The following is a 16,950-nucleotide window of genomic DNA, read 5'->3' as shown; positions in this document are numbered from 1 at the left end:
ACATCCATCACTAACACATATCCAACTAGAATATATGGCACACCAATTAAAACCTAAGCTAGAACCAAAGAGATATGAATTGAACATGTTAATATTACAACTTATTATAAATTACCTATGATATGTATAAGGCATTAGCAACAGTGAACTCAGACAATACTAGTGCAAACCAAGGTTCGATCCATGACCGATCATCTAGGGAAACAATAACCCAAGTTCATGAATACAACATAGAGAAATACTATTGATGCATAGGAGCCAGGTATTCCAAATACAAGCTATTTACAAGAATTAATCATCTAAGAGAAAGTATTCGATGATACACCTTTGATAACTGTCGAAACCGACCGAATATGATGAGCAAAAGGAAGTAGTAGATCAAATACGTCAACAAATAGAGATTTATCATGTCAAGCACCAACGGCACCAAATCCAATAGTATGGATACAATTAGTACACAAGGATACTTTCTTAAAAAATCAAAGAACAAACCTAATTGAAACCCTAACCCTAGCAACACCAAGCTTAGTGAGGTGGACAAGCGAACAGAGTAGAGAGAAGAGAGGAGGCGGAAAAAAACGTACCAACGCTTGAGGGAAGCAACCAAGGCATGGTGAGGCAGGGCTCACGCGGCCATGGCCACTACGAAGAACCAAGGAAGGTGTTGACGCAACTCCAACGACACCAGGTCAGAGAAGAGGTCAGGGATCACCAGGAGGCTACCGCAGCAGTCATAGCGGAGCCATGGCGAAACTGGAGGATGCACCAAACCGAAACTCTAGGTTTTGGGGTGGGGTACGCAAGGACGAGGAAGAAGGGGAAACAGATCGACACGGATAAGATTGATGAGCGTCAAGGAGCGCGTCGATCGCGACCAACAGTGGCGGCGTAGACAGCTAGAGTTGGTCATAGCAGCGTGGAAAGTGTAGAAGCGGCACGGTCGCCATGGCGAGAGAGAATAGGAGTGAGTAAGGAGAGGAATGACACAGGTGGCTCGTGTCAGTGATTATCCGAGCTGGCTGGCTCGACCTAACCCAGTTGGGGTGGGTCTGACCAGTGGGGTCCATGTTTTTATTTTCTTTTAATGAAAGAAATCTAGAAAAACTCTCAACATTATTTAAAAATCTTTCCCACTTAGATAAATTAGAGAAAAACGCCTAAAATACCTAGAAAATTATTCTAATGATAAAAACCATTTAGTTAGTTTTTGGTAAAACTCATTTGGTTATTTCAATTATTTGAAAATAAACATCTTTCAAAAAATGATTTTATATTTCAAATAAAAATAAGAAAATATTTAAATACCAAAAGAATTATTTGAATTAAAATTCGAATGGAAAGACAAAATGATTCATTTAAATTAAATAAAGCTTATTAACTATTCCAGAAATCATTATCTAAATATAAAAAATGGTATTAATTATTGCAAAATAACTATTTTTTTAAAAATGGGTAAAACTCACAAAGAAGACCAATGCATGCCATTAATATGCATAATTGATACATTTGGATCTTTAAGCATTGTCCTACGAGACAATGATGTTATCTTTTCAGAACTTGAGGTCTTGGGTTAGTCCGAAGCATTGAACTGCACTACATCGATCACACTTTCCAGGCAAGTTCAACACTTGCTCATCTCGTTGGTTATTTTATATCAAGTGTTTGCAAGCTATTATACTTATCACCTCTACACTGAAATCAAAATCCTAGTTTCGTAAGTATAACCTAATCTTATTGTGGGCAATGAAACCATGGTTGGTGTTGACGGTCGAGGTTCCATTGCAAGTGGGTAGATGTTCACCTAGGGTTAACAACAAATATCATCTAGTGATTATTGCGTCATATATGCATGTTAACCATAAGATCTTCAATGGGGCGGAGCAGTCAGTTGTACCTTTTTTTTCCTTTCGCATATCAAAAGATGCCTATTTGCAAGACTCTGCTGGCCCGCAGTAGGTTGAGAGACCGTAAGCTCTCCGGTCCCAGGTGGAAGACATGTGCCATAAGGTCTATGATGGATTGTACTAATGGTCGAGGGTGAAGCGCCAAGATTGGTAAGCAAGAGAGGACCTAGCAATACAAAAAGGTAGAAAAGTGTGCATGCGAAAATACAGCCGGTTGGTATCAAGGATAAGCATCTCTTATGGGAAAATAACGCACATCTGCAGAGTTTAATGAATTGTGCCTTGTCACTCTCTGTTCTGTGAAGGAACTACGAAGGCGGCAGGAAAGGAGTTCCGTGAAGTTCTAGTCAACCTGTGAAGACTGATGGACATAGCTTTACGGAATAAAACAGAAAATTTTCGCCCTTCTGGAATGGCTTTTTAAGCTTCTGACAGAGCAGGGTGTGTGGCAAGATTTGTTACATAATAAATACCTCCAAAAAAAATGATGTCACAAGTGACCACAAAATCTACGGATTCGCCCTTCTGGAAAAGATTGATGGAAGTCAAAGATGATTTCTATAAGAGCGGATCCTTCACCATTGGTAATGGGCAGAGTACTCGCTTTTGGGAGGACAACTGGTTAGGAGAGACTCCATTACAACAGTACCCCTCCTTGTATAATATAGTGCGCTGAAAACAAGTTTTGGTTGCTGGTGTACTGTTGGTTAGACCACTAAATGTCGAATTTAGAAGGGCCCTAACCGGAAATAAATGTGATGCTTGGCTACTCTTAGTTCGGAGGCTTATGATGGTTAATTTAATGGTGAACCCAAATGTGTTCGTTTGGAAATTAAATACGTCGGGTGCCTTCACATTGAAATCTATGTACTCTGATCTTATGAATGGGCATACCGTTTTTTACGGAAATACATTTGAAAACTGAAAGTGCCATTAAAGAACAAGATCTTTATGGTTTCTATAAAAAAAAGCCATACTCACAAAAGACAACTTCGCTAAAAGAAATTGAAATGGTTGTAAGAAGTGTGCGTTCTATGATTCCGAGGAATCGATCAACCATAACTATAGCGGTACTAAGGCCTTTAACGGTTTTGCAGAAACCACAAAAATAAATAGATTATGCATAAAAACATGGTAACGATAATAAAGTTTGAGGGACACAAATACATGTCTAGGTCTCGAGGTGTCCAGGGACCGTTAAGATTGTGGGGAATGGATACGGTGAAGCAAATCTAGCCACTGATTTGAGAAGCTCTCAAAAGTTAGCTAGACAACAGATCTTGTTTTAGCGGCGCTAAAACCCCCTTTTTTTTTTAGGGTAAGACCTCCTCCAAGCGCTCTATCGGTGCTATATAGCGCAGCTATAGCTTGTGATTTAAAATTTGGTCACAATGATAGTCTCATTTTTCGTCCTGCTATTTTTTAATGAAATGTACCAAGCATAATTGTTTTGACAAACTACTCAGAAGTGAAAATGGTCTGCATTCTGTACAGTGCGGAGCAACAACAGGTTATCCACTTAATTACATAAGTAACACTCGGTCAAACTTATACACATCATAATTTATTACACCCTTATCATAACAACGGATGGATATACCAGTACACATTTTCTGATTTGGTCATATGTTTATCCTTGGAACGAATACTTATTAGAATATGGCAAACGTAGCAGGAATCAACGAGCAAACTTTCACGCATCTCTCTTGTGGAGTATACGCGATGGCGTGTTTGCTTCTGCCGTTCTCATCCATTGATGTTGTCACTGCTGGCTCATTTAGATAAGCATAAGTGCTTCTTTTCCACCTGCACCCAGTGGGAGAACATGGTGGTCTGTCATACATCCATAAGTACAGTAGTGCCTAAATAACTAAGAAAGATTCCAAGGATGTTAAGCATATAAGATACCCTCTCCCTCAAAAAAAGAAGAAGCATATAAAATACCCTATGATGTATCACCAAAAACAAACAACGTGTACGTTTGCAGTATGATCGACATTGCATTTTTATTTCCATTGCCTATGCCGTGTACTTTTCTTCACCATAGGTTATACTCTGCAGATGGCTCTGTGGGTTGTGACAGGACATCCAACTATGGATGTGGATGAAGTGGGGTACAGATTGTTTCCCACATTGCATCTGTTACCAGTATCCTATTTCCAAAATGATGCTGAAATACAGTGCTTAGAAAGGGACGCACTCTCGTTGCCAGAATTCCTACAGGCAAGTTGTTAGAAGAGGTTACCAGTGCTTGATGCCGACCCGCGCCTCGGTCCATCTGTTCTTCTTGATTCCTCTCTCCATCTTCCTTTCCTTGTCTCCTTCGTTTCCCTCCTCAAGAATCTCCTTTATCATTTGCTCGAACAGCATATAATCTTCCACCTGCTTCCCAAGAAAGTTAATTACTCCAAACCCATCTTCATTACTCCGTCCGTCTCAAAATAAGTGACTCGGTTTTGTCGATACAGATGTCTAGACGTATTTTAGGATGGAGGTAGTACATGCTTTATTAATAAATAAAATTTAGAAGTTTCATGATTATAACAAAAAGAATATAACAAATCTTTTGTTGTCTGTTTCGATGATAATGATTCTGAGCCTCTTTCGAAAGAGAGAAGAAATACAGCTGATCATCAGCAGGGCCTAACCTTAAGCGTCTTGGCCTTGGTTCTCGCAGCATCCTTCTCAGCGGCAAAGCGCCGCTCCTCCTCTTCCGTCTCCTTCCTCCTCCAGAACCCATCGATCTCTTTCCTGGTGATGCTGTAAGCCGGAGACGCCATCTTTCCCTGGGCGCTGATTTGGTGGTGGCTGCAATTTGGCGGTCTTCCTTGGAGCTTTTCTTCCTAGGTTGGGACGACTGAGGTATAACAGGGACACGCAGAGCCGCCTCATATATACACCTTTCAGGTGTTGGATCTTGCATCACCTTACCGAACGAACCTATCAGGAAGTCATATGAGCTACAGTAGCTGTGAGAACGATAGGTTGGGAGTTTGGTCAAGTTAACTTTCAGTCTACTCTTCTCAACCGTCGATCGCCCATCGATTGTGCAGAGCTTGTGTTTGTTTATGTGTAGTTGGTCGAGTCAATGCCTTGTAAACTAATACGGCCAACGTAAGGAAGATAAAGGTACTTTGGAGTTTGGGGGGTAAAGAATAAGACCGAGGCTGCGTCAACAAGCAAGTCGATCTCCCTCACTGAACCTTGCATACGGAGTATATTTCTAGTCGGTGAATCAGAGCTGTTAATCTGACCAAAAAAATAGTACTAGTGACATAGGGTCCTACTCCTACCTTAGCTTTGACAGCAGTTAACCACCTCACATGTCCCTTTTATTTTCTTTTCTTTGCTGAAAAGGGGAGTTTGGTTTGGGGCGTTTGGTGGTGCATGTAGCTTGCCTGGGTATTGAACAGAAAAATGATAATGATAAAATTTTGTCTGCCACTTGATTGTTTTCAAAGAATGAGTGGCTATCTATCACTATTTGTACTACTGTAAAAATATGAGTTGGTAGAATCCAAACGATCTTAACCAGGAAAATCATAAAAAAATAATTCATTTGTTGCCAAATAAAATTTCATTGAAATAATATATACCCACTAGCAGGGAGTTCTGAGAGAAAAGAAGACATGAGCATTTACATGACCTCATATCTCCCGTCTTTAGCTGGAAAAGGAATCATCGGCCACATCAACCTTTGTGGGCTGCTCAAATTTTTTTTTGAACTGTGGGCTTCTCAAATATTACTTCTAATCTTTTTAAAATAGAACTCAAGAAGTTGTAAAACCCATTTAAAAGACATGTACTAGAAAATATATCTAAAAACGATTGTTTGAACATGTCCTAGAAAGCTCCATATGTAAAAAAATGATGAAATTTGTTCCAAATTTGCAATAAAAAAAGTTGATGCATTTAAAGAAACATGTTCACCTAACCTATGAGTTGCTCGTAGTTCTGAAGACAATCATGCCAGATTTACTTCTTTGAATATTTTCTATTTATGTAAAAACAATGAGAAATTGCTATTGGAATATATGTCATAGTTATTGGTTGAAAACCATAATGTTTGCAAGTTTTGAGAAAATAAGCTCAAAGTTATATATTGATGGAACACGTATTAAACTCAAGAAGAAAATACTAAAGAAATAAACTTGCACTAAAAGAATAGATGGCATGTCACGGTTGTTAGCATCACAAAGGTGCCTTAAAAAGTTTAAGCAAAACATGCACTAGATATGTAAAAAAGGATTATTCCAACATATCCCAAAAATCTCCATATGTAAAAGAAGATGAAATTGTTCCAATATTCACTAAGAATGTTGATGCATTTTAAGAAAATGTTCACCTAACTCGTGAGTTGCTCGTAATTATAAATACAAACATGATAGGTTTGTTTTTTTAATAGTCCCTCCTATCCATATTACTTGCCACTAGTATGGATGTATATAGGCCTAAAATATGTCTATTTACATCTATATTAGTGGCATGTAATACGGATCAGAGGGAGTATATTTTATTTGTCTCAAAACAACAACAAAACGCTATTGGAGCATATGGCATATCTATCGGTGAATAAACATATTATTTGAAACTTTCTACAAAGTATGCTAGGAAGTATCTATTGATGGAACACATAAAAATCTACAAAAGGGAATAATAAATAAACATGACACGGAAAATAGAAAATAAAAAAAGTTTGTAAGAAAATAGACAAATCCAGACCGGTGGAGGGGTACAGAGTGTACTTCTCTGCCCAAGCTTCTGGTGCAACGGGTGCCCAAGATTGGAATCATACATCCAAAATGTATGCAAATCTTCGTGTTTTTACAACATTGAGACAACACGTATATATCATGGAACTTTTGTAATCCATATAGTATAATACAACTCCATAAATTAAAATAAGAAAGTATGATGTGATATTGAAGCCTAGTTCTCCCAATTTGTATTGTCTAATAGTCGTAACATAATATGTTTTTTTTGTTCTCAAGTTGTGGGAGAAATTTGGATACGTACTTTGCAACATTGTAAAGCGTGATTTTGTGACGAGCATCAGTGACATCTTCAGAAAGACCTAATTGCATTTTATTCAGTGACATCTTCACAAACACATAATTGCATTTTATTCCAAAACGTCCTATCTCCTTCCTTATATCTTTTCCTCGAGATAGATATTAACATCCATCCTAACCTTTTTCCAATCTTCCCTTAACATTTCTCACATTTGACGGGAGTACAACATTTGTGCTCTCTCGACCCTAGGCTTCTTCCCACCTTTTTTATTTGGTTAGGAGCACCTTCATTCATGGTGGTGTTTTGAGGGTTCCTTTTTCTAGCTTGAGTCTCGGGTAACCTTCTTTCCTCTTGCTGCATCTCGAGCAACAACCCTTCCATTGCTACGGGGACCAGATCTAAACTCTATCCTTGCCCTAATTAAGGGAGGATGGAGATTATAGCGAGCTTGCAGGGTAGATGCCAAATACTCATTTTGTATACCTATTTTCTCGCGACTTTAATTAGTGTTTTCGACAACATGTGTACCAGACGCACACTAGATACATTCTCAAGAGGGGTATGAGGAGGATCCTCATTTCATATCTAAATCAGAATACTGCCATTGTACAAGCAAATGCATCTAATCTATCGGGTCTATGGGTTGGCCAGGCTTCAGGTTTAGACACATTCTCAAGAAGGGTACGAGGAGGATCATCATTTCATATCGAAAATCAGAAAACTGCCATTGTACAAGGAAATGCATCTAATCTGTTGGGTCTATGGGTTGGCCAGTGTTCGGGCTTGGCTTTGCAAATCATGACCTACAATTGTCAAGCCTAGGACCGGCTTAAGGCCCAAGAATCTCATTACTTCAGCATTGGAAGTTATTAATATAGTTGTCTTTTTAGATAAATAAATAAATAATAATTGGATTATTGCACTTCTTTTTAAATAAAATACCATATTTAACATTTTTTGGGCTTTCATTGGGCTAGATTTCAGCTCAAGCCCACATGGACCATTAGGCTATTAGGCCAGGGCCAGGCCCATGCCCAGTTTTAGTTGGGTGTATGTGGCATCTACTGGAATATTTTCAACATAGGCACGGTTTGCAACGAAGCATAAGAAGATGCCGAGTTCAGACTCACGTAACATTGAAGTTCTACTTTCATAGTAAAATCAAAAGTGAGAGTGACGGGAAATATAGCTTGTCTGTGCGGCACTTTCAGAAAAGAAACTCGATGTGCGGCTGTGCTCCGTTGTTTCTGCATTACACCGACGCGGAATAAAATCAGGGCCCAAGATAGCGTGATCCCGAGGCCTGATTAGTCCCCTTTGAATCTTTCTTTTCCCTCCCACGAGAACAAAACAGCGCATAAAGCTCAAACCCAGGACCAAAAGCAAACAGCGAGCCGCGAAGGGGACAGGCATAGCATATCAGCCTCATCCATCACGTCAAGCAGCTCCGGCCGCCGTCTTTCCATTTCCCTCGCCCAAAAACCCCCGCTTCAGAACCTCCATCTTCGAAGAAAAGCGAGGTGATCGAAGAAGGAAGTTAACAATGGGGAACTGCTTCACCAAGTCGTACGAGATACCCATCACGTCGGGGACAATCGAGCGGCCGCCGACTTTCACTCAGCAGCCGGCGGCAACCGCCAATCACGGCAAGCCGCCACGGCCACCGCCGTCGACATCACGGCCGCCGACATTCCCGAAGCCGTCATCCGGCCGGCCGCCGCTGCCGAGCCTCCTGCCGGGGTCCATGTCCCGGAGGCCGTCCCGCGCGGCGATCGGCCCCGTGCTGCAGCGGCCCATGGCGGACGTGCGGTCGCAGTACAACCTGGAGCGGAAGCTGGGGAGCGGGCAGTTCGGGACGACGTACCTGTGCACGGAGCGCGCCACGGGGCTCAAGTACGCCTGCAAGTCGGTGTCCAAGCGCAAGCTGGTGCGGCGCGCCGACGTGGAGGACATGCGCCGGGAGGTCACCATCCTGCAGCACCTCAGCGGCCAGCCCAACATCGCCGAGTTCAGGGGCGCCTTCGAGGACACCGACAGCGTGCACCTCGTCATGGAGTTCTGCTCCGGCGGGGAGCTCTTCGACCGCATCACCGCCAAGGGGAACTACTCCGAGCGCCAGGCAGCCGCCGTGTGCCGGGACGTGCTCACCGTCGTCCACGTCTGCCACTTCATGGGGGTCATGCACAGGGACCTCAAGCCGGAGAACTTCCTGCTCGCCAGCCCCGCCGACGACGCGCCACTCAAGGCCATAGACTTCGGGCTCTCCGTCTTCATTGAAGAAGGTCAGCACCATTACCACACTATTTAGACTACAGTCTCAATGAGCTGAGCATAATCCGAGGAAGAAGAATTCACATTAGCAATTAAGCTCATATATCATCTTTTCCTCGATAAATGCAGGAAAGGTGTACAAGGACATTGTAGGAAGTGCATACTATGTGGCACCAGAAGTTTTACATAGAAATTATGGGAAAGAGATAGACGTCTGGAGCGCTGGAGTGATCTTGTATATTCTCTTATGTGGGTCGCCGCCTTTCTGGGGAGGTACATTTCCATACATCTTCAGCTTAACATACTGCACTGTATACATCCCCGGGCTAAATGTTGCAAATCTGAGCAGAAACGGAGAAAGGCATATTTGATGCTATACTGGTGGGTCAACTTGATTTCAGCAGCAGCCCGTGGCCGACGATATCTGAAAGCGCGAAAGATCTTATCAGGCAAATGCTAAACAGAGATCCCCAGAAGCGTATTACTGCAGTACAGGCCCTAGGTAGTACACAATCTGCGGTTATGAATGTAGATCTCTTTCTGCATTTTCATAATTTATATGTCATCCCGCTAAATCAACGTCTGCGTGTGCAGAACATCCATGGCTCAAAGGTGGTGCATCTGACAGACCTATCGATAGCGCCGTCCTATTAAGGATGAAGCAATTCAAGGCAATGAACAAGCTAAAACAACTAGCGCTCAAGGTGAGTCCTCCTTGACAAAGATGACTGCTACTTTTTCTTCCTATAAATAAAAGCTGACTGCAGTGCTCCTTTCATTGCATCTCAAGGTAATTGCAGAGAACCTATCACCGGAGGAAATCAAGGGACTGAAACAGATGTTCAATAACATGGATACAGACAAGAGTGGGACAATCACAGTTGAAGAACTGAAGATTGGTTTGACAAAGTTAGGATCAAAGATTAGTGAAGCAGAGGTTCAGAAGCTTATGGAAGCAGTAAGATAACTTTTATTTGTCTGACTCTTCACCGTAAGTTAAGTGTATCAAGATTTCACTGACCATAATGTGATTCAGGTGGATGTAGACAAGAGTGGCAGCATAGATTACACGGAATTCCTGACTGCTATGATGAATAAACATAAGCTGGAAAAGGAGGAGGATTTGCTCCTTGCATTTCAACACTTTGACAAAGACAACAGCGGGTAATACTAATTCTGCTAACTACCAAATATATTTTATCTTACACACATCACCATATATTAAGAGTTACAAAGTTAACCAATGCTAAACTTCTGGAGTCAATTTACGTACCAGCTCTTTTATTCAATGTTATAAAAAATAGCGATAATTCATGCCGTTCTTGCATTATTTTCTGCTTGGACATAACAACTCAAGGGAGGGTGTGTGATGGTGGTTAACTGGTGTGTCTGTGTGTGTGCCAGTAGGTTAGAAAGTTCCAAAAAATATGACCACACTCTGAGAATAATGCCAGTCAGCAGGTATTGATCATAGTCAATATGCATAATAATAACTGTAGGTACATATCAAGAGAAGAACTTGAACAAGCCATGACAGAGTATGGAATGGGTGATGAAGCAAATATTAAAGAAGTACTGGATGAAGTTGACAAAGATAAGGTGACTTTTTTTTCCCAGCTTAGTGCCATCTGAACATATTTGACCACTGTTGTTAAATTCACAGGACGGGAATATCGACTATGAAGAATTTGTGGAAATGATGAGGAAAGGAATATATACCTGAGGAAACTAGGGCCTCTTGATGAATGGAGTTGTATAGAGATATTTTAATGTATACCACAAAGAAGCAAACTGTAAATTACAACTCAGGAGCAAGTTGCTTTGCTAATGTGTATGTATAATTTTATATAGACAAACAATGCTGCCATATTTCAGAACACTTTCTCCTGTCATAAGTTTTAGTATGCATTAGTAATACATTACCTTCCACAAAGACCTGCACTTCAACAAAGTCACAGAAATGAAAACAAATGGAAAAAATAAAATAAAATTAGAACTGGCTAACCTTTTATATATAAGTTGTATGATAACGGCACTGGTCACAGTGTAAAAAATATATATAATTATGTCATCGGGAAAAGATAAAAGACAGAAAAGGCCAAAGGGAGTGAGAGTTGGTTCACCTTTTATGAATGAGTTGTATATGATAGCACTGGTGATGGCCTAGGAAAATTGCGATCATTTCATGGGAGAAAAAACTCTGAGAAAGGAATTTGAGTCTTCAGTTCATTGGCTCTTCTGTTGAGATCACGCACTGTCTCTATATGAGGCTCATCTCCTTCAACTGCAATGATTTTAGCGAAGTCTCCATCGCCAAAATAGTCCACCGTCATATTAGCAGCTTCAAGTCCAGTCACATACGCTTTTTCCTACCACACAAAAAAAATATCCGTAAATACAATTTCCAGTGACTATGAATCAATTTCTGACCTACAATCCCCTCACCTTTGAGAAGGATCCATGTCGGTTGACTATCCAATCACCGGCAATAAACAAATTTGGAACGGATGTTGTTCCCCGCACTGTGTGCTTGTAAGAACCTGCAGGCAATATTTTAGTCCAAAGACTCAAGTAGATATTTATCAGAGGTAATTTAACCTCAAAAGCACATACATATGCACTACAGGTGTCAACCAGTAGGATGTTTCTGGAACCCACATATAATATCACATGCACTAAACGGGATCGAGCATAGGATACTTGGTTATGTAACAGTTCAAAGCATCGGTGTACAACAAACTGTCGATTTAATTGGTAATGGAATACTGCCCATCTAGGCATCACGAATAATTGTCGTGGTTAGTGATAACTTGGTTATGCCCAGACAGAAATCTATCAGGATTATTTTCTCTTTACAAACATATATTACAGTACGATAAAACTTAATTCTACCTGGAAGAAAATGCATTGCAGATCCAGGAGATCTTCTGACAAATTGCTGGATCACAGTGGCCCCCTCAAAATCTCCTATACATTTAATAAGGCGTGATGAAGCTTCAGAAACAATCTGTTTATCATTCAGTGGGAAAAGATGGCTAGCATTGTACTGCAAAAAAATGATATTTCCATGATTAAGATACATGCTGTCAGAAAATGCTCTTTGTAGAGTTGGTCAATAATGAATTGAACATACAAATTCAGCCTCCACAACTGTTCCTGGTTCGTCACTGTAATCATCGTATACAGAGGTTAGGTCAAAGAATGTCCAGCCAGATAAATCATCAAAGTTGGAACAAATGTTAGCGACCTTTGGAACTGTGACCTGTCATTTACATATCACAGAATTGTATCATGAGCATATCATGAACAATATCCTTAGTCAATGAAGTATATTGTGTGCTTACCTTTTTATCAAACCATAATTTTACGGAGATCACGTCAACTGTAGACAGATGCAGAAGATCAGCGAATTCTTGTCTTGACTGTAGACACGGACTACATAAAATGTGGTGGTCATAAAAGCTCGTAAATATTTTTTAAATATACATGTTGGAATTTGAGAAACCTATAGCTCAACAAATAATATATATTTCCAAAGCAATCTTATATCTCAAAGCAACTAAATATAGGCATCTAGGGCACTACTGGCCCAGTAGGCATGGAATGACCACCTCAGGATTTGTTACCTGTTCCGAATGATAGATTGTAGAGGTGAGAGTCCAGTGGCCAAAACAAATGCATCTGCGTCATATACCTCCTCACCACAGACAACTTCAGAGACACATTCGGTGTCCATATTTATCGTCAAACTTGTAGGAACTCTATTTGCAACGAATTTTATGCCTTTTAGTTCTAGTGATTTTAGCCAAGGAGAGAAAATGGCATCTTCTACTTCCCCACGGCACAACACAAAATCAGAGTTTTCCTGGAAAAGAGGAAATTCATGAGAAATAACAAAGAGAAGACATACTCCCTAGTAGTTGTGAGTCAACAGTTTAAGTCCTTTTAACTCTTTAAAGGATCACGGATCACTCAAAGGATAGTGATGTAGTCCAGTTAAAGTAGGGAGTGCTAAGTGCCTCCGCAGTCCATTGTACACAGTGATGACAATGGCATGGATGATGAGCAGACAATGTTTACTAATTCAATTTGAGTAGAGGTATATAATATGGCGAAGGTGATATCCTTCTCGAAGAAGCCACCTAAAGTGCCATTCTAGCAATGTTAACAAAACGTTACGATATTTTATTAAGTCCCTCAAAATGGTCTTTTGGTGAGTTATTCAGATCGTAACTTGGATCTTTGATGAATACTGAGTCATTTAGTTTAGTAAAATATGTTTGTTGTTTGCTCTCCAGTATTATTTGGTAGGATTTCGTTCATTTTTATGTCTTGTGGCTTCAAAGTTCACTGAAAAATACTTGTTCTTATGTTTATGTAAAATAAAGCAATTGAGCACTACATATCTTAAGAATTTTGTAATGATTCTTGGTAGTCAGTGCAATGCTTAAACGCTAGCATTCTGAATGTAAATTAAAAGAACAATTAGGTAAAGATTAATATGACAGGAAGTTGCAAAAGAATATAACCATATATTTCTGACTCATCTGTGTTCAAAGGTGAAATTTTGTGAAATTGCCTCCTTTACATCTCATGATCTCTATCATGCATGGTTGTAAAGCCAAAATAGTTATACAACTTTGGTAAATCCTATTCATTGAGTTTCTACCACTTGAATGAGATATACAATGGCAACAACAAAATGGAGCTAAAATGTCCAAGATCGAAAATATTTAGGTTGAGTAAAATCAATGGCTGAAACATCAAACACAGTTCAACACTTCGTAAAGCAAGCATGCAAAACTCCCTATATGTTGGGTTGACATGGATCCCTACATTGCAACGATAAAAAAATGGCATTTCCAACATCTTTTGTAGGTCACTTAGATTGAGCAGTTATTAACTTTTCTCAATCAGATAAAATCATGATTTCCTTGCTGACCGTTGATTCCAACACCAACATCAGGACGTATCTATATCTACTTCAACTTAGGACCAAGGCCTGCTTCCAAAGAGTTGCAGAAAACTATTATTGAAACACTTTATTTTTTCCTTATCAGTATACAATTCCAGGCTTAAGAACTCATTTGCCAGTTTAATTAAAGTTTAAACTGGTCGACCAGTTTAATTAAAGTTATGTGGGCTCCATTTGAAAAGGGAATGGAACAGGCTTAAGAAAATAAGAACTCATTTGCCAATGAAATTAATCAAAGGCATAATAGGAACAAAAGTGCCTCAAAATTTGAAACGAATTATATCTGAGACACTTAAAAACTGCTAAAAGAATTTACGTTATGACTTGGGGGATCATTAGGAAAAAATGGTTAAACATTTTACGAAAGCAGTCACAAGAAACAAGGGTAAGAAAAAGAGGGAACCTGGTGGGAGAGCATATAATAATACAACATCCCCAATGTTGCAGCTGCACTACATTGCTCACCAGGAGCAAACAGGGCAGCCTGAATAGCTGGTTCAAAAATTTCCTTGTAGAGTCTTTGAGAGCACCCGAACATTTTGAAAAGCTCTCTTGCAGTTACTGCAGGGAAGATGACTCATATTTGAGAATGCCAAGACTGTCACAGGAACATGAGGCAGAAGTGATTTACTATGAAACAACTAGCAGCTTAAAAAAGTGAACATCGTTTAGGAAATCAAATTTCCTCACTTGTATCATACTTCCTCCAGGCAGTGTCTGTGTTGTCGAAGTCAATGACTAGATAAAAACAAGGGAAAAGTGGTCAGAAGTGAGCTTGTCAACAATAGAGCTGGACATATGTACAACTATACCTGCAGATAGGACAGGAATTGATGTCAATCTATCAATCAGAGGAAGACTGGGGAACTGTAACAAGGAAATTCATGATACTGTGAGGTATTTAGAACTGGGGAAATTGGTCAGCAGCACAGATATTTAACGCGGCAACCATACTTCAGGATATGCAAAGATTCCAAAGGGAGCTGGCAATCGAGGCTGGTCATGGAACACGGGGAATTCAGCCTACAGGTAGATCAGAACAACAGAAGATGAGGTCAAGGATTCAGGAGTCAGGACAGATAGCAGCACAAAAATCATTCAAATCTGCAATACAGTCAACGTAAATGACGTGATACATGCTCCATTATAAGAAACAAATCGACAATAAAAGACTAGAATCTTTTTTTTTTGTCAAAAAAAGGACTTGAATCTGAATTACCGAAACCACAAGGACTTGTCAGAATGATCAGGAGCTTTGTTAAAAATCACTAAAATGTCCTTAAGTGTAGTTTGGGGCCTTCTGTTCATGTTAAACATGGCTAAGTTTAGAAGAAAACCTTATTTCTATTTCACCATTTTTACAGCCTTACCAGGAAGCTACTAAAAATAGACACTGAGCCATCCAAAGATAACAAATGCAGAGAAACAAAAAGGTCTTTTTTTTCCAAAGATGTAAAGGATGCCCTGGAAAGTTAGGAAAATCCACAATTTCAGTGTGTTCAAGTGTACAGAATTCACTTGACAAAACAAGAGATAGAGATATTATTACTGCAAGTCCTTGTGGAGAATAGTACGCCGCTTTAGTCCACCCAGTGAAAGGGGAGATCCCCAGCTCATCGACCAGTGAGAAAATGTTGCGGTACGGATACCAGAACCCTAGGTGCAACGTCACGGCGAAACAAAGTTACTGGAACAATCGATAACGGCGGAACAATCAGAAACAGTTACCGACGCTGTGCAAAATGGGAGCTGGAAATACCTCTGAGACCGACCTCCTCCCTTGGGCCGCTGTCCGCCGCGAAGAGCGTAACATCGTATCCCTGGTGACGACGAACAGAAGCAGTAAGCAAGCAGCCGCTCGTCGGCGCACAAGCTGACGATGAGCACGAATCGCACGAGAGCGTGCGCGGCGCTAGGAATCGAAGGGAGGCAGGCAGGCAGGCGGTATGGATAATCGGGCAGAAGCACACGAGGAGTGAAACCTGTTTGACGAGGTGGTGCGCAGCGGCGAGGCCCGCCCACCCGGCGCCGGCGACGGCGACCTTCTTCCGCCGCGTCTCGCCCCCGGGAGGCGCGTCTGCCCGGATGGAGCTTTGTCGGCGGCGGTGGAGGCGGCGGGAGGAGTGCGGAGGCCACCGGCCTCCGGCGACGGGCGCGGCGGCGAGAGCTGTACACCAGCACATTCCTTCGGCGGGAAGCTTCGGGGATGGCAAGAGTGGGGGCAAGAACGAGTGGCCTGGTTTACCGCGGCGAGGTGTTCGCTCGGGTGCGCCACGCACGGACAGGGCACGGCCAGTCACTTCAGTTTTTTTTTTCTTTTACAAATCTGATATATAGGAAAAACTATTTTTTTTATCAGACTGTCTTGGTGAAATTATTTTAAAATCTGACCCTTAAATTCGGCACAACTGAAAATGAGCCGAAAATTGTCCAGATCGGCGCCTGTGACACTGAACCACATGTGTTATACGCAGCCGAGGCCTAGCCCGGATGGCTACCAGGGTGATGGTACCTGTGATGCCCCCCCCCTCGAGTTTGAGTCCCGGTACTCACTCGCGGGCGTGTACGCACCGTTGCACTTCTGTGCCCTGAAAACTTAATACAATGCCGCCATGGGCTAGTCCTGGCTGGTCACTTTTTTTAGATTCCCAAATACTCCTTCCATTCCTTGTTCTAAGCAATATAGTTTTTTTGGCATGGAAATTAAAAAGTGTACACCTAGGAAAAATTACACCAAGTTTTGGCAGGATTACCACAGGATAATTGACGTGAAAAAATAGAGGATTT

General features: G+C 41.0%; 3 protein-coding genes across 3 annotated transcripts; 1 reads left to right on the top strand and 2 right to left on the bottom strand.

Annotated features, from left to right (window-relative positions):
- Positions 1–3,369: 3,369 nt before the first annotated feature.
- Positions 3,370–4,803, bottom strand: LOC124673618. The gene is made up of 3 exons (XM_047209666.1): positions 4,553–4,803; positions 4,150–4,286; positions 3,370–3,710 (listed from the first exon to the last, which is right to left on the bottom strand). The coding sequence occupies exons 1-3, from the start codon at positions 4,682–4,684 to the stop codon at positions 3,557–3,559; spliced, it is 423 nt and encodes a 140-aa protein (XP_047065622.1). The 5' UTR covers positions 4,685–4,803; the 3' UTR covers positions 3,370–3,556.
- A 3,558-nt stretch (positions 4,804–8,361) lies between these two features.
- Positions 8,362–11,067, top strand: LOC124673617 (calcium-dependent protein kinase 12-like). The gene is made up of 8 exons (XM_047209665.1): positions 8,362–9,199; positions 9,318–9,461; positions 9,538–9,690; positions 9,783–9,892; positions 9,979–10,146; positions 10,225–10,352; positions 10,688–10,787; positions 10,852–11,067. The coding sequence occupies exons 1-8, from the start codon at positions 8,461–8,463 to the stop codon at positions 10,909–10,911; spliced, it is 1,602 nt and encodes a 533-aa protein (XP_047065621.1). The 5' UTR covers positions 8,362–8,460; the 3' UTR covers positions 10,912–11,067.
- On the bottom strand, positions 9,250–16,346 carry LOC124671657 (phytoene dehydrogenase-like). The gene is made up of 15 exons (XM_047208002.1): positions 16,146–16,346; positions 15,923–15,983; positions 15,713–15,819; positions 15,118–15,186; positions 14,976–15,030; positions 14,854–14,901; positions 14,567–14,724; positions 12,815–13,053; positions 12,533–12,623; positions 12,322–12,450; positions 12,081–12,234; positions 11,634–11,728; positions 11,312–11,557; positions 10,908–11,223; positions 9,250–9,612 (listed from the first exon to the last, which is right to left on the bottom strand). Exons 1-13 carry the CDS (start codon positions 16,344–16,346, stop codon positions 11,372–11,374), a joined length of 1,593 nt encoding a protein of 530 aa, XP_047063958.1. The 3' UTR covers positions 9,250–9,612; positions 10,908–11,223; positions 11,312–11,371.
- Positions 16,347–16,950: the final 604 nt, after the last annotated feature.

The sequence above is a fragment of the Lolium rigidum genome, chromosome 7, assembly GCF_022539505.1.
Source record: "Lolium rigidum isolate FL_2022 chromosome 7, APGP_CSIRO_Lrig_0.1, whole genome shotgun sequence".
NCBI classification, from domain to species: domain Eukaryota; kingdom Viridiplantae; phylum Streptophyta; class Magnoliopsida; order Poales; family Poaceae; genus Lolium; species Lolium rigidum.
The sequence above is the reverse complement of the archived record's forward strand: the minus strand, read 5'-3'. Positions and strand labels throughout refer to the sequence as shown.

Excerpts from the sequence above, each read along its gene's own strand:
- LOC124673618 (XM_047209666.1), bottom strand. The coding sequence starts at position 4,684 with ATGGCGTCTCCGGCTTACAGCATCACCAGGAAAGAGATCGATGGGTTC. Across the intron at positions 4,287-4,552 it reads CCAAGGCCAAGACGCTTAAG|GTGGAAGATTATATGCTGTT; the intron begins GTTAGGCCCTGC and ends CTTGGGAAGCAG. Across the intron at positions 3,711-4,149 it reads CGGGTCGGCATCAAGCACTG|GTGGAAAAGAAGCACTTATG; the intron begins GTAACCTCTTCT and ends CACTGGGTGCAG.
- LOC124673617 (XM_047209665.1), top strand. The coding sequence starts at position 8,461 with ATGGGGAACTGCTTCACCAAGTCGTACGAGATACCCATCACGTCGGGG. Across the intron at positions 9,200-9,317 it reads CTCCGTCTTCATTGAAGAAG|GAAAGGTGTACAAGGACATT; the intron begins GTCAGCACCATT and ends CGATAAATGCAG. Across the intron at positions 9,893-9,978 it reads TAAAACAACTAGCGCTCAAG|GTAATTGCAGAGAACCTATC; the intron begins GTGAGTCCTCCT and ends TTGCATCTCAAG.
- LOC124671657 (XM_047208002.1), bottom strand. The coding sequence starts at position 16,346 with ATGTGCTGGTGTACAGCTCTCGCCGCCGCGCCCGTCGCCGGAGGCCGG. Across the intron at positions 15,031-15,117 it reads GAATCTTTGCATATCCTGAA|TTCCCCAGTCTTCCTCTGAT; the intron begins GTATGGTTGCCG and ends TCCTTGTTACAG. Across the intron at positions 12,624-12,814 it reads CAATCTATCATTCGGAACAG|TCCGTGTCTACAGTCAAGAC; the intron begins GTAACAAATCCT and ends CATTTTATGTAG.